The following is a 16,197-nucleotide window of genomic DNA, read 5'->3' on the forward strand; positions in this document are numbered from 1 at the left end:
CTCCTTAACTACAATATCTGCATTGTCCCTCTCTTTTGTGAAGACAGACGCAAAGTATTTATAAAGAACCATACCTACATCTTCCACCTCCACACATAGATTACCTTTTTGGTCTTTTATGGGCCCTACTCTTTCCTTAGTTATCCTCTTACTCTTAGCATATTGACAAAACATCTTTGGGTTCTCCTTGATTTTACTTGCCAATATTTTTTCATGCCCTCTCTTTGCTTTCCAAATCTCCTTTTTGATTTCACCCCTCCCCTTTCTATACTCCTCTCCATTTTCTGTAGTATTGAGTTCTCCGTGTCTGACATAAGCTTTCTTTTTCTGCCTTATCATACCCTGTAAGCTCCTAGACATCTGGGGGCTCTAGATTTGGCGGTCCCACCCTTTGGGCTGAATTTTATGAGGCCTCTAGTGTCAGGGGTCGTGGCAGGGGGTGCCCGGAAAATTCTTCCAGGAGAGGCCCGCCACGACCCCTGAGGCCGAGAAGGCCCCGCCGCATTTTATCGTCAGCAGCTAGGCCTCGGTGCAGCGGCAGCGGTGGGGCCTTCATTTGCATTGTTAAATCTATGCAAATAAATGTAAATAAACATACCTAGACCAGGCAGCCGTCCCACACCGATATTCCGGCCCATGCCTTCCGATCCCCGTTTGGGGATTCAAGGCGAGACGCTGGTGGGATGGGGCATGGGGGTTGAAGTTTAATTCGGAAGAAACTTACTCCATTGGCTGGGGCAATGGTGGGAAGGGGTTGAAGGGCAAAGGTAACGAGGTTTGGGTGGGTGTGGGGAGAAGTTCAGGTTGGGAATTAAGTTCATTTTGGATGGGATAGGCCCGAAAACAAACATTGCGGGGGGGGGGTGGGAAAGGGGATTCCAGTTTTTATTCAGTTTTTTTTACACAAATTTCAAATTAATGTCCTTTAAAATTTCAATTGTTACTACAGTGCTTGAAGCCCTTTAAAAATGTCGCAGCGCCTGCGTGGTGCCACCGGACACTGTTGCCGGGGATGGAACAGCTGCCCCTCTATGTCATCGGGGGCGGCCATTCTGCCCCCTCCATTTAAATAAGCCCCGTGCAAAATATTGCAGGACTCTGCGAAAGCACATCCGTGCCTGAAGACCGCTGACAGCGGAGTGTGCTGTCACAATTTGCGGCGCGCTCATAAATTTCAGCCTTTTCTGTTTGTGAGAACATGTTTACTCTGAACCCCTGAATGTCCCCTTTGAATGTCTCCCACTGCTCGGACACTGATTAACCTACATGTAGCTGTTTCCAGTCCACATTTGCTAAATCACCTCTCAGCTTAGTAAAATTGGCCTTCCCCCAATTTAGAACTCTAACTCCTGTTCTACCTCTGTCCTTTTCCATAATTATGTTAAAACTAACTGAATTATGATCACTACCACCAAAATGCTCTCCCACTGCCACTCCTTCCACCCGCCCAGCTTCATTACCTAAAAACAAGTCCAGAACCTGCCCTCTCTTGTTGGACTTGCTACATACTAGCCAACAAAGTTCTCCTGAATGCACCTTAAGAATTCTGTTCCCTCCATTTCTTTCACACTAAAGCTATCCCAATTAATATTGGGGTAGTTAAAATCCTCTACTATTACTGTTCTATCGCTTTTGCACTTCTCAGAAATTTGCCGACATATTTGCTCTTCTATCGCCCTTTGACTGTTCAGGGGTCTATAGCATACTCCCAGTAGTGTGACTGCCCCTTGTTGGATCCTAAGCTCAATCATGCTTATGCTTTGCTAACTACACTCTCAACATATCCTCCTATCTTCAAAGATCTATGCATATGAACCTACAGGTCCCACTTGCCCTATACACTCTTTATAAGTGTGCCATTTAGTCTATATTGCCTCTCCATATCCCTTCTGCCAAAATGCATCACCTCACACTTGCCTGTATTAAATTCCATCTGCCTATCTATATCCTGTTGCAGTTGGTTGGTACAATCCTCACTGTTTGCCACATGACAAGTTTTGTATCATCTGCAAATTTTGAAATTTTACTCTGTATTCCAATATTCAAATCATTAATAAAAGCACTGAAACTTGGGGAACACCACTGTCTACCATCCTCCAGTCTGAAAAACAACCCTTTACCACAACTTGCTGTTTTCTGTCCCTAAGCCAATTTTTTTTATCCAAGCTCACACTGATCCTCCTATTCGATGAGCCTCAATTTTGTTCACCAGCCTTTTAGGGGTACTTGTCAAATGCTTTCTTAAAATCCATATAGATGACATCCATTGCTTTCCGTTCATCAAAAAATTCAATTAGATTAGGTGAGCATGATATGCCTTTTACAAATCTATGATGGCTTTCCTTACTTAACTCAAACCTCTCCAAGTGCCTGTTGATTTTTTTCCCCGATTATTGTTTCTAAAACCTTACCCACCACAGATGTTAAACTGTAGTTACTAGGAATGTCTTTACATCCTTTCTTGAATAATGGTGTCATATTTGCCACTCTTCAATCGTCTGGCATCTCCCCCGTATATAGGGAAGGTTGGAAAATTATGGCCAGCCCTTCCGTTATCTCCACTCCCACTTCCTTTAGCCAGCCATCCAGACCAGGCAACTTATCCACTCTAAGCATAGCCTGCTTTTCCAGTACATCCTTCCTATCAATTTTCATCCCATACATTACCTGTACTAACTTTACTTCTAACAAGATTTTGTCAGCATCGTCTTCTTTAGTAAAAACGGATACAAAGTACTCATTAAGTATTCTAGCCTTGCCCTGTGCCTCTAAGCATATATCACCCTCTTTGTCCCCAGCAGACCCCAACGCACCTTTTACTACGCATTTACTATTTACATGCTGGTAGGAGGTTTTTGGGTTCCCTTTTATCTTAACTGCCATTCTATCCTGATATTCTCTCTTTGCCAGTCTTATTTTCCTCTTCACTTCCCCTCTCAACATATTGTGTTTGGCCTTGTTCTTGCAGAAGAATTTACTTGACAGACATTATATTCCTTCTTTTTTTGTTTCATAATATTCTTTATCCCTCATCATCCAAGGAGCCCTGACTTAGGTTCCCTTACTTTTTGCCCTTGTTGGAATGTACCTAGCCTGTAACTGAAACATCTCCTCCTTAAATATCACCCATAGTTCCACTGTTGTTGTTCCTGACAATCTTTGGTTCCATTTTACCCTGGCTAGATCCCCTCTCATCCCACTGAAGTTAGGTCTCTTCCAATTTAGAAGTTCTACTTTAGATTGTCCCTTGCTCTTCTCCATTACTAATCTAAACCTTATGATACAATGATCACTCTTACCCAAGTGTTACCCCACCGACACTTGGTCCACTTGGCCCACCTCATTCCCCAGCACCAGATCCAGCATTGCCTCCTTCCTAGTTGGACTGAGAACATACTGGTCAAAGAAGTTCTCCTGAACACACTTCAGAAATTCCTCTCCTTATCCTTTACTCTAACATTATTCCAATCAATATTTGGGTAATTAAAGTCTCCCAATATCACCAGTCTATAGTTCTTGCACATCTCTGTGATTTCCCTCCAGATTTGCTCCTCTCTCTCTCGCTATTTGGAGGCCTGTAGAATGTCCCCAGTAGTGTTATCATGCCCTTTTTGCTTCTCAACTCTAACTACATAGATTCTGTCTTTGCCCCGGAAGGACATCCTCCCTTTCCAATACTACAATGTCTTCCCTAATCAGGGCTGCCACCAACCTCCCTTTTTTCCTTCCCTATCTTTTCTGAAAACTTTGTTTCTTTGAATATTAAGTGCCACATTTCCATTATTGCCACTACATCATATTCCCACAAGGCTATTCATGCTTGTAGGTCACCCATCTTATTCGCCACACTTTGTACATTTACATATATGCATTGTAAACCCCTCTTTGTATTATTCGTAGTCCTTCTTAGTCTGCTCTTATCTAATACGGGTATTACTTCCTTCTCTAATACTATGCAATGCTCTCACACATTTATGCACTTTATACTTATTATCTACTTTTATATGGTGGTGCCCATTCCCCTGCCAACTTATTTTAAACCCTCTTGAATCACACTAGTGAACCTAGCCGCGAGAACATGGGTACTAGTTCCATTGAGGTGCAACCCATCCCTTTTAAATAGGTGTCTCCTGCCCAGAACCGGTCCCAAATGCCCCAAGAATCTGAAGCCCTCCCTCCTGCACCATGTCTCAAGCCATGGATTGATCCTATCCCTATCTTCCTTTTTCTACTCTTGCTCACGCGAGTAACTGGGACTAATCTAGAGATTATGACCTTCAAGGTTCTACTTTTTAAACTTCCTCCCTAACTCCTGAAAATCTGACCTCAATACCTGCTCTCTCTATGTCATTGGTTCTGACGTGTACCACAACTTCTGGCTCACTCCCTTCCCACTGCAGCATATTCTTTGTATTGCCACCACATCACATGGTTTAACAATAGTGAAGACTGGGTGCTTAATATTCAACAATACAAGTGTTCAGAAAAGATAGGGAAGGAGAAAAGGGAGGTGGGGTGTCAGTACTGATTAGGACATTAGGGAAGAATGTCTTTTACCCTGGCACCAGGGAGGCAACACACAATGCGGGACTCACATTGACAGCACTCCTTGAAGGTATTGTCACTCCCAGCAGACTCCAAAGCTGAGTACCTGTTTGAGAGTGACATACACCCGAAGACTCCTGCACCTCCTGCCTCTTCCTACTCTTTTGGATGACCACCCATCTACTATCCTAAACTCTCACTGCTATGAGGTGACCATTTCCTGGAATGTATGATTCAGGAAACTTTCGTCCTCCCTGACGCTCCACTGTGACTCCAGCTGCCCCTCAAGCGTGGAAATCCTGAGCTCAAGCTGAAGCAGTTGGAGACACTTCCTACACATGTGGTCCCCCAAGACACATGAAGTGTCCTGAAGTTCCCACATGGTGCAGGAATTGCAAGCAACAGTTCTCAGCTGCCTATTCAGGATCTAAGAAAAATATCTCTATTCCCTCTTTTATAATTTAATTAGTACCTTGTATAAACTATTAATTTAATTAATGCCTCTAAACCTGCTCTGTGGTAATACTCTGATTCATTCACTTACCGTTATATTAACCCGATTGAAATTTTATTAATTAAGCTAAGCTGTAAATTTAATATGGTACGTTATAGTTTCTCGGTCTTAGTTTAAACCACTGCCCTCGTTTACAGAGAATAAAAAACCTTAAAAGTCACCAACCAATCATCTACCCATCCTCTGACATCACTCCTTGCTTTTTTTGGAAAACACCGTGGAAGATCCCCACTCTGATTTATCAGACGCTGCTACCATTGCCTCCAATCAGATCCACTCGTCCCCTGCTCTGGTTTATCAGCTGCTGCTACCTCCTAACATCTTTTTAAGAAAGATCCACTTCCCTAACCACAGTCTAAAACAATAGGGTAGGAAAATTACAGGGGACAGATTTACCATAAAACGGATTAGCAAACCCTGACTGACTGTGGTTTGCTAAACCCACCAGCCTCAGAAGCTGCTCCTTTCACAGTTGACTAGCACACCAAAACTCAGCCACAGATTTTCATCTTAACCGGCTGGACATTAATCATCCCCTGGTCAGGGAGCAGGTTATTTTAATGGCACGTAATCCTTGCTGCCCTTTACTGTCCAGACTCTCATGGCGAACGCCGGCCTAAGTAAGTGGTATCTGTGGAACTGTACCTAAGCACTGCTCAGAGTCTTCACAAGAGAGATTTGAGGGGAGAACATTTCCTCTCAACAAGAATCCTGGCTCTTGTGACTCACAGTTATTTCCAAACTTACCAAAACTGAATCTGAACTGCTCCATTATACTATTCCAACTCTGACTGAAATAAAAAGATTGGAAATACGCAGTAGGTCAGTTAGCATCCAAGAGAAAGAAAAAATTCTGGACTCAAAACTCCATAGAATAGATGGTCTCACCTGAAATATTAACCTGCTTCTGTCTTTCAGATACTCACTGACCCACTGTCTACTGCCAGATTCTTCTATTTTTATTTCAGATACACAGCATTCAGCAATTTCCTTTGCGTTGGTTACTCACGGTTTGCTCTCACTCTGATTTTTCTTCTTTCCCTCTTTGGGGAAAAATTAACATAAGACCGCCATTTAATATGATCATGGCTGATCTTCTACCTCAGCTCCAGCTTCCTGCCCTGTCCACATATCCCTTGTTTCCCTTTGTGTCCAAAAATCTATCGAATCTCTATCCTGAATATATTCAACAGCTAAGCATCCACAGTCCTCTGGGGTACAGAATTCCAAAGATTCACAACCATTTGAATCATGAAATTTCTCCTCATCTCAGTCCTAAATGGCCGATCCCTTATTCTGAAGATTGTGACCCCTCGTTCTAGACTTCCCAGCCAGGGAAAACATCTTTCCATGATCTACCCTGTCAAGTCAAAGCACAAAGAACAAAGAACAGTACAGCACAGGAACAGGCCATTCGGCCCTCCAAGCCTGCGCCGATCTTGATGCCTGCCGAAACTAACACCTTCTGCACTTCCGGGGTCCGTATCCCTCTATTCCCTTCCTATTCATGTATTTGTCAAGATGTCTCTTAAACGTCGCTATCGTATCTGCTTCCACCACCTCCCCTGGCAGCAAGTTCCAGGCACTCACCACCCTCTGTGTAAAAAACTTGCCTCGCACATCCCCTCTAAACTTTGCCCCTCGCACCTTAAACCTATGTCCCCTAGTAACTGACTCTTCCACCCTGAGAAAAAGCTTCTGACTATCCACTCTGTCCATGGCGCTCATAACTTTGTAAACCTCTATCATGTCGCCCCTCCACCTCCGTAGTTCCAGTGAAAACAATCTGAGTTTTTCCAACCTCTCCTCATAGCTAATGCCCTCCAGACCAGGCAACATCCTGGTAAACCTCCTCTGTACCCTCTCCAAAGCCTCCACGTCCTTCTGGTAGTGTGGCGACCAGAATTGCACGCAATATTCCAAGTGTGGCCTAACTAAGGTTCTGTATAGCTGCAACATGACTTGCCAATTTTTATACTCTATGCCTCGACCGATGAAGGCAAGCATGCCATATGCCTTCTTGACTACCTTATCCACCTGTGTTGCCACTTTCAGTGACCTGTGGACCTGTACGCCCAGATCTCTCTGCCTGTCAATACTCCTAAGGGTTCTGCCATTTACTGTATACCTCCCACCTGCATTAGACCTTCCAAAATGCATTACCTCACATTTGTCCAGATTAAACTCCATCTGCCATTTCTCCGCCCAAGTCTCCAACCGATCTATATCCTGCTGTATCCTCTGACAATCCTCATCATTATCCGCAACTCCACCAACCTTTGTGTCGTCCGCAAACTTACTAATCAGACCAGCTACATTTTCCTCCAAATCATTTATATATACTACAAACAGCAAAGGTACCAGCACTGATCCCTGCGGAACACCACTAGTCACATCCCTCCATTCAGAAAAACACCCATCCACTGATACCCTCTGTCTTCTATGACGGAGCCAGTTCTGTATCCATCTTGCCAGCTCACCTCTGATCCCGTGTGACTTCACCTTTTGTATCAGTCTGCCATGCGGGACCTTGTCAAAGGCTTTACTAAAGTCCATATAGATAACATCCACTGCCCTTCCCTCATCAATCATCTTCGTCACTTCCTCAAAAAACTCAATCAAATTAGTGAGACACGACCTCCCCTTCACAAAACCATGCTATCTCTCGCTAATAAGTTCATTTGTTTCCAAATGGGAGTAAATCCTGTCCCGAAGAATCCTCTCTAATAATTTCCCTACCACTGACGTAAGGCTCACTGGCCTATAATTTCCTGGATTATCCTTGCCACCCTTCTTAAACAAAGGAACAACATTGGCTATTCTCCAGTCCTCTGGGACCTCACCTGTAGCCAATGAGGATGCAAAGATTTCTGTCAAGGCCCCAGCAATTTTTTCCCTTGCCTCCCTCAGTATTCTAGGGTAGATTCCATCAGGCTCTGGGGACTTATCTACCTTAATGCTTTGCATTTTCCCTTAAGAATTTTATATGTTTCAATGAGATCACCTCTTATTCGTCTATAATCTAGTGAATATAGGCTAGTCTACTTAATCTCTCCTCATAGGACAACCCCTCATCCCAGGCATCAGTCTAGCGAACCTATGTTTCACTCCCTCTCAGGCAAATATATCCTTCCTTAGGTAAGGAGACCAAGACTGTACACAGCACTCCAGGTGTGGCCTCACCAAGGTTCTATATTATTGCAGTAAGACTTCTTTACTCCACTCCCTTTGTAATAAAGGCTAACGTACAATTTGCTGTGCTAATTGCTCGCTGCACCTGAGATTCCCTGTGTGCAGTGGGTGTAGTGCAATTGCAAAGGGGTTCTTTTACAGAAGGCATCTACAATCTTGCTACACCGAGCCTATAAAAGAAATATTCCTTCTCTGCATTTTATCTTGTGCCATGTTACATACCAAAGATTAATCTTCTCTCCAGATGTTCGTAAACTTTAATTTAATTGATGGTCTTCAAGTGGTGAGAATGGGAACACTGGAATGAGTGCTGTCTTATTACTTAAGCATTCAGATGGTTTAGTCTCACAGTGATTATAACTTCAGTGGCACCCAGTACAAATCCACTAGATTTGGATTTTCACATTACCTCGAAATTCCTCATCCGTCAGACGCTTCTTTTGACTCAGTAGAAAGACAAGCAGGCCATCCAATCCAACAACAGACCCTTGCGACACAATGTCAAACAGAAGCGCCCTGTTAAAGACCTTCAGAACAGGTGGTGGTTCGGGTGCAGGCGCCTTTACTTTTGGACTGTTTTTACTAGAGGGGGAAACAAAGGACATGAGGTGACGTTTTAGAGAGAGAAAAAGGTTTCACAACTGAAATGTGTTTTAGATCACAAGTTCAAAGAGCAACTTACCCTTAAATGGAACTTAGTCAAAATTAATAGAGTTGTTAGTCGAAAACCCCTAAATCATTCATCTTGCCCTTCAGAACATATGTGATGTGACTTTCTTTTGTTCGTGAAGTACAAACTGATCCAGGTGTGAAGAGTACATTTTGGAGAATGGTGTCAGCATCAAACAGGATGGTTAGAAGCAGAATAAATCTCCTTTATTGTGCCTCAATAATCAGCTTTAGCCCCAAATGAGACAAACCAGTGTGATATTTCTGCTTCCTCGCACCAAGTCTGCTTGTTCCCTTTCCGAGTGACACTACCATTTAGAGTCAGAGTCATTACAACACAGAAGGAGGCCATTCAGCCCATCAAGTCCATGTGGCTCTCTGTGGAGTAATTTATTTATTTATTTAGAGATACAGCACTGAAACAGGCCCTTCGGCCCACCGAGTCTGTGCCGACCAACAACCATCCATTTATACTAACCCTACAGTAATCCCATATTCCCTACCACCTACCTACATAATCCAGCCAGTCCCATTCCCCTGCTCTATCCCCGTAGCCTTGCAAGTTTATTTTCCTCAAGTGCCCATCCAATTTCCTTTTTGAAATCATTGACCATCTCTGCTTCCACCACCCTCGTAGGCAGCGAGTTCCATGTCATTACCACTCTTAATTGGCACCAAATTGGTCACTTTTTTGTTGTGCATTCAAGCCTTTGTGAGTCAAGATTGTTTCTCATGGCAGATCCCAGGAATATATTTTAAAGGTTATTAAACAGAACTAAATTATACTAGCTAAGAAATACTTCTTTGTTTTGTTTCCCCAATTTTCTCCCGATTTTGCCCTCTCCACTCTTTACAGTCTTGGGCTATAATTCCACACTAAGGAGAGGGGGTGGCGTATTAGTAGTATCACTGGACTAGTAATCCAGACCCCCCCCCCAGGCTAATGCTCTGGGGACATGGGATCGCATCGCAGCACGGCAGATGGTGAAATGTAAACTCAATTAATAAAAAAAGCTTGGACTTAAAGGCTGGTCTAATGGTGGCCATGAAACCAGTGTTGATTGTTGTAAAAAACCCATCTGGTTCACTAATGTCCTTTAGGGAAGGAAATCTGCTGTCCTTACCTGGTCTGGCCTACATGTGACTCCAGACCCACAGCAATGTGGTTAACTCTTAACTGCCCTCTGTTCAAGGGCAATTAGGGATAGACAACAAAAGCTGGCCACATCCCATGAATGAATTTTTAAAAACTGACTAACAGCCTTCCAACTACCTCACCCCTCCTACTTCTTGGGAATGTGAAGGGGGTCTGACATTCAAGCCCATTCACAATTTCACCCAACATCTGCACAAGAGGAAGACACTGGCTAATAATCTGGAACACTGCTGTCAGCTCCTGTATGAGTTTTTCATATTGCACACTGATTATTACATTAGGTTACTGAATCAGCCCCAGTTCGGGAATTCTTACACTCTCTGCTAATCATTAGTTTATTTAATAGGAATTTAGTCATTTAGTTTTAATTCAAGCAATTCAAGACACACGAACATCCCATCTTTTAAAAAACTAAAAGAACAGGATTATTGAAAAAGATGCAATGGAGTCTCATGTACTCACTGCCTGAAAGGGTAGTTGAGGCAGAGACCCTCAACTCATTCAAAAGAAGTCTGGATATGCACCTCAATTGCAGTAATCTGCAGGGCTATGGACCAAATGTTGGAAGGTGGGATTAGAGATGGACCGTTTTTCGGCCGGCACAGACAGGATGGGCCAAGTGACCTCTTTCTGAGCCTTAAACTTTCTATGATTCTACGTTTCAGAGCTATATAGGGTAGCCAGCATTGTTAAGAAACACAACAAGGCTCTCCACATACTCAGTAAGTAAATGAAGGTCCCAGGTTCAATCCCTGATCTAGTGCTGAGATAGTTGATCTCAGTTGAGGTAATAATATGGGTACTGCAATTACTTCACTGTCCAGAGGCTAAGGAGAAGCTGGTAGAAAAATCAACCAGGAGTCTTGCTTCTGACCATTATTTTATGTTAAACTTGTATAGAACTGGGGCGGCACAGTGGCGCAGTGGTTAGCACCACAGCCTCACAGCTCTAGGGACCCGGGTTCAATTCTGGGTACAGCCTGCGTGGAGTTTGCGAGTTCTCCCTGTGACTGCGTGGGTTTTCGCCGGGTGCTCCGGTAAATTGCCCCTAGTGTAGGTAGGGAATATGGGATTACTGTAGGGTTAGTATAAATGGGTGGTTGTTGGTCGGCACAGACTCGGTGGGCAGAAGGGCCTGTTTCAGTGCTGTATCTCTAAATAAAAAAATAAATAACTTTGGTTTGGCTACTTTGGAGTACAGTGAACAATTCTGATCTCCATATTATAAAAATAGATATAGAGGCACTAGAGAGGATGCAAAAAGGATTACTAGAATGATACAGAACTGAGAGGTTATACATTTCAGAAAAGATTGAACAGGCTGGGGCTCATTTCTCTAGAAAGAGGATTGAAGGGTAACCTGATAGAGCTCCATAGGATTTGATGGGGTAGACGTAGAGAGGATGTTTCTACTTGTGGGAGAGACTAGAACTAGGGGCCATAAATTTAAGATAGTCACTAATAAATCCAATAGGGAATTCATGGAAACTTCATCATCCAGGATGTGGAGCTTGCTACCACAAGGAGCAGCTGAGGTGAAAAGCATGGATATATTCAAGGGGAAGCTGGACAAGTATGTGAGGGAGAAAGGAATAGAAGGTTATGCTGCTGAGATTAGATAAAGAAGGGTGGGGGGGTTCATGTGGTGCACACCCACACAGACACAATGGATCAAATGACTGGCTCCTGTGCTGTAAATACTTTGTAATACTATATTATTACCTTATGACTTTTGCTTAAAATGAATATGGCACAATAACATGATTATATTTGACTACAGTCTAGTAATCTGCCGATATTCACTCTTGCATGAATAATGGATGCATGGGTGAAGTATGGAACCTTATTTCAACACGGGTCCACACCTTCGGGAAGGGAGGGAAGAAGCAGATCAAGGTAAACTGTTAGCACTCATCCGGTCTCTCTCCCTACCCCACTGGAGCTACAATATCTGCTTAATTTTTATGGGAGAGCTATTGAATTATGACAGCCATTTTACCCAATCCACAACAACACCACCACCAGCAGCTACCAGCTGTGATATCCATGAAGCTTTCGTTATTGAACAACTGAATTCCTTTATTTCATAGAGAAGTCCGCAGGCCAGCTCACTGCATACTCCAGGTGATTGGAGGAAGCACAGGACTGGAAAGGGCAGAGATTTGTTTTTGTGTCATTTATCATCAAATATTTAGATAATCTTGCTTGAAATAAAAATTGCTATTCAGACGTGTGCATTTTGTTTAGAGTATCATCGAGGTGTGAAAATTTAATGTTAAAAGAAAAATAAATACAGTGGCAGAGAAGGTTCACTCAACTGATTCCTGGGATGAGAGGTGCATCTTATAAGGACAGGTTGGATCTGTATTCATTGGGGTTTAGAAAGACGTGTGGTGATCTTATTGAAACATACAAGATCCTGAGGGGACTTGAGAGGGTGCATGCTGAAAGGATGTTTCCCCTTGTGCGAGAGACTAAAACTAGGGGGCACAGTTTAAAAATAAGGGGTCTGCCATTTAAGACAGCGATGAAGAAAAATTCTTTCTTTCAGAGGGTCGTCAGTCTGTGGAACTCTCTTCCCCAGACAGCGGTGCAGGCAGGGTCATTGAATGCTTTTAAGGCAGAGGTAGATAAATTCTTGACAAACAAGGGAGTCAAAAGGTATCAGGTGTAGGCAGGAAAGTGGAGTTGAGTCCACAAACAGATCAACCGTGATCTTATAGAATGGCGGAGCAGACTCGAGGGGCCGAATAGCCTACTCCTGCTCCTAGTTCATATGTTCGTATAAACAATAGATAACAGTGTCAGGAGAGGAATTGGTTTAAACCAAATTGTTAATGTGCACCAGTCATGTTAAGTTGGCTTTGATGACTATTTCTGTGTGTAATAGTAGTATTTTGTAAGTCCATCCTCTCTCCCTATACTGCTGGCCCTCCCTAAAACATCTTTCCTATAAATGGAATTAGGTAGTGATCAGCCATTAATGAACTGAATGGAGGAACAGACTAGAGGGACTGAATGGCCTCATCCTGTTCCTATGTTCAGCCAGCTCCACAGATTAATCTAGGCTGCAGTATTTTTGATCAATGTCTTAGCTCCTGCCACTTTTTAAGAAGTTCACTGCCACAGAGCAGCTGGGAGTTCTAATCTTAGGTTTTATACATAAAATATTAACATTAGTAACTAAATATTCTTAATAAGATGGTTTTAAACACTTCTCCATTCACTCAATGGGCAAATACATTGCCCAGTTTGGTACTGAGTGTTCTACTCCAGAAGGCCAGGCAGTGAAGGATAGATCCAGGGCTGCAACTTTACATAATTTATAAGCTTTTATTTACAGAGATACATAGAATCAGAGAATCATAGAAAGTTTATGGCACAGAAAGAGGCCACTTGGCTCATCGTGTATGCAACAGCTGAAAAAGAGAGCCACCCAGCTTAATCCCACTTTCCAGCATTTGGTCCATAGCCCTGCAGGTTACAGCACTTTAGGTGCACATCAAGGCACCTTTTAAATGAGATGAGGTTTTCTGCCTCTATCACCCTTTCAGGCAGTAAGTTACAGACCCCCACCACCCTCTGAGTGACAAATTTTCTCCTCATCTCTCCTCTAATCCTTCTACCAATCACATTAAATCTATGCCCCTAGTCACTGACCCCTCTGATAAGGTAAATAGGCCCTTCCCACCCACTCTATCCAGGCCCCTCACAATTTTGTACATCTCAATCAAATCTCCCCTGAGCCTCCTCTGTACCAAGAAGAACAACCCCAGCCTATCCAACCTTTCCTCATAGTTGCAAATTTTCCAGTTCTGGCAATATCATCGTAAATCTCCTCTGTACCCTCTCTAGTGCAATTACATCCTTTCTGTAATGAGGTGACCAGAACTGCACACAGTACTCAAGTTGTGGCCTAACTAATGTTTTATATAGTTCCAGCATAACATCCCCACTCTTATATTCTATACCTCGGCTAATAAAGGAAAGGATTCCATATGCCTTCTTAACCACCTTATTGACCTATCCTGCTACCTTCAGGGATCTGTGGACATATACTCCAAGGTGCCTCACTTCCTCTGCACCTCTCGGTATCCTTCCACTTATTGTGTATTCCTTTGCCTTTGTTTAACCTCCCCAAATGCATCACCTCAGACATCTCTAGGTTAAATTCCATTTGACACTTTTCTGCCCACCTGACCAGTCCATTGATATCTTCCTGAAGTTTATAGCAATCCTCCTCACTATCAACCACGCGGCCAAGTTTTGTGTCATCTGCAAACTTATTGATTATTGCCCCTACATTTACGTACAAATCATTAACATGTACCACAAAAAGCAGGAGACCTAATACTGAGCCCTGCAGAACCCCAATGGAAACAGCCTTCCAGTCGCAAAAACACCTGTCAACAATTACCCTTTGTTTTCTGCCACTGAGCAAATTTGGATCCAGCTTGCTACATTCCCCTGGATCCCATGGGTTTATATTTTGTAACCAGTCTGCCATGTGGGACCTTGTCAAAAGCCTTGCTAAAATCCATGTACACCACATCAACTGCACTCCCTCATCAATCCTCCTTGTTACTTCCTCAAAAACTTCAATCAAGTTATTCAGACATGGACTTCCCTTAAAAAATTCATGCTGACTATCTTTGATTAATCTGTGCCTTTCTAAGTGACAGTTTATCCTGGCTCTCAGAATTGATTCCAATAATTTGCCCACTACTGAGGTTAGATTGACTGGCCTGTAATTATTAGGTCTATCTCTTATTCCCTTTTTAAACAAAGGTACAACGTTAGCAGTTCTCCAATCCTCCGGCACCACACCTGTATCCAGTGAAGAATGGAAAATGATGGTCAGACCCTCTGCTATTTCCTCCCTGGCTTTTTTTTAACAGCCTGGGATACCTTTCATCAGGCGCTGGTAATTTATCCACTTTCAAAGATGCTAATCCCCTTAATACTTCCTCTCTCCCTATGTTTATCACATCCAATACCTTGCACTCCTCTTCCTTAACAACAATGTCTGCATTGTCCCTCTCTTTTGTGAAGACAGACGCAAAGTTTTCATGAAGAACCATACTCAGTCTTCTGCCTCCACACATAGGTTACCTTATTGACCTTTTATGGACCCTACTCTTTCCTTAGTTATCCTCTTACTCTTAGTGTATTGATAAAACATCTTTGGGTTCTCCTTGATTTTACTTGCCAATATTCTTTCATGCCCTCTCTTTGTTTTCCAAATTTCCTTTTTGATTTCACCCCTCCCCTTTCTATACTCCTCTCCACTTTCTGTAGTGTTGAGTTCTCAGTGTCTGACATAAGCTTTATTTTTCTGCCTTATCATACCCTGTAAGTTCCTTGACATCCTGGGAGCTCTAGATTTGGCCGTCCCACCCTTTCTCTTTGTGGGAACAAGTTTACTCTGAACCCCCAGAATCTCTCCTTTGAATGCCTCCCACTGGTCTGACACTGATTTACCTTCAAGTAGCTGTTTCCAGTCCACTTTTGCTAAATCACCTCTCAGCTTAGTAAAATTGACCTTACTCCAATTTAGAACTTTAACTCCTGTTCTATCTCTGTCTAACTGTATTATGATCACTACCACCAAAATGCTCTCCCACTGCCACTCTTTCCACCTGCCCAGCTTCATTACCTAAAACCAAGTCTAGAACTGTGCCCTTTCTTGTTGCACTTGCTACATGCTGGCCAAAAAGATTCTCTTGAACGCTCCTTAAGAATTCTGTTCCCTCCATTCCTTTCACACTAAAACTATCCCAGTTAACACAGGGGTAGCTAAAATCCCCTAGTATTACTGCCCTATTGCTTTTGCACTTCTCAGAGATTGGCCTACATTATCTACTCTTCTATCTCCATCTGTGGTCTACAGTACACTCCCAGTAGTGTGACTGCCTCTTTTTTGTTCCTAAGCTCAATTCATATGGCCTCAATTGATGATCCTTCCAACATATCGTCCCTCCTCACAGCTGTAATTGTTTCTCTAGCCAAAATTGCCACCTCTCTCCCCCCCCCCCCCCCCACTTTTTATCCCCCCTCTATTTCCTCTGAAAACCCTATAACCAGGAACGTTATGCTGCCATTCCTGTCCCTCTTTAAGCCA

At 43.1% G+C, this 16,197-nt stretch overlaps 1 protein-coding gene across 3 annotated transcripts in view; it reads right to left on the reverse strand.

Annotated features, from left to right (window-relative positions):
- Nucleotides 1-16,197, reverse strand: part of trpv4 (transient receptor potential cation channel, subfamily V, member 4) — a 124,957-nt gene that overhangs the window by 80,455 nt on the left and 28,305 nt on the right. For all 3 annotated transcript variants that reach the window (XM_068054757.1, XM_068054756.1, XM_068054755.1), the window contains exon 3: nt 8,661-8,833. In XM_068054757.1, the coding sequence (XP_067910858.1) occupies nt 8,661-8,833 (173 nt within the window). The remainder of the gene's footprint in view (nt 1-8,660; nt 8,834-16,197) is intronic.

This window comes from Heterodontus francisci, chromosome 23, assembly GCF_036365525.1.
Source record: "Heterodontus francisci isolate sHetFra1 chromosome 23, sHetFra1.hap1, whole genome shotgun sequence".
Lineage (NCBI taxonomy): Eukaryota > Metazoa > Chordata > Chondrichthyes > Heterodontiformes > Heterodontidae > Heterodontus > Heterodontus francisci.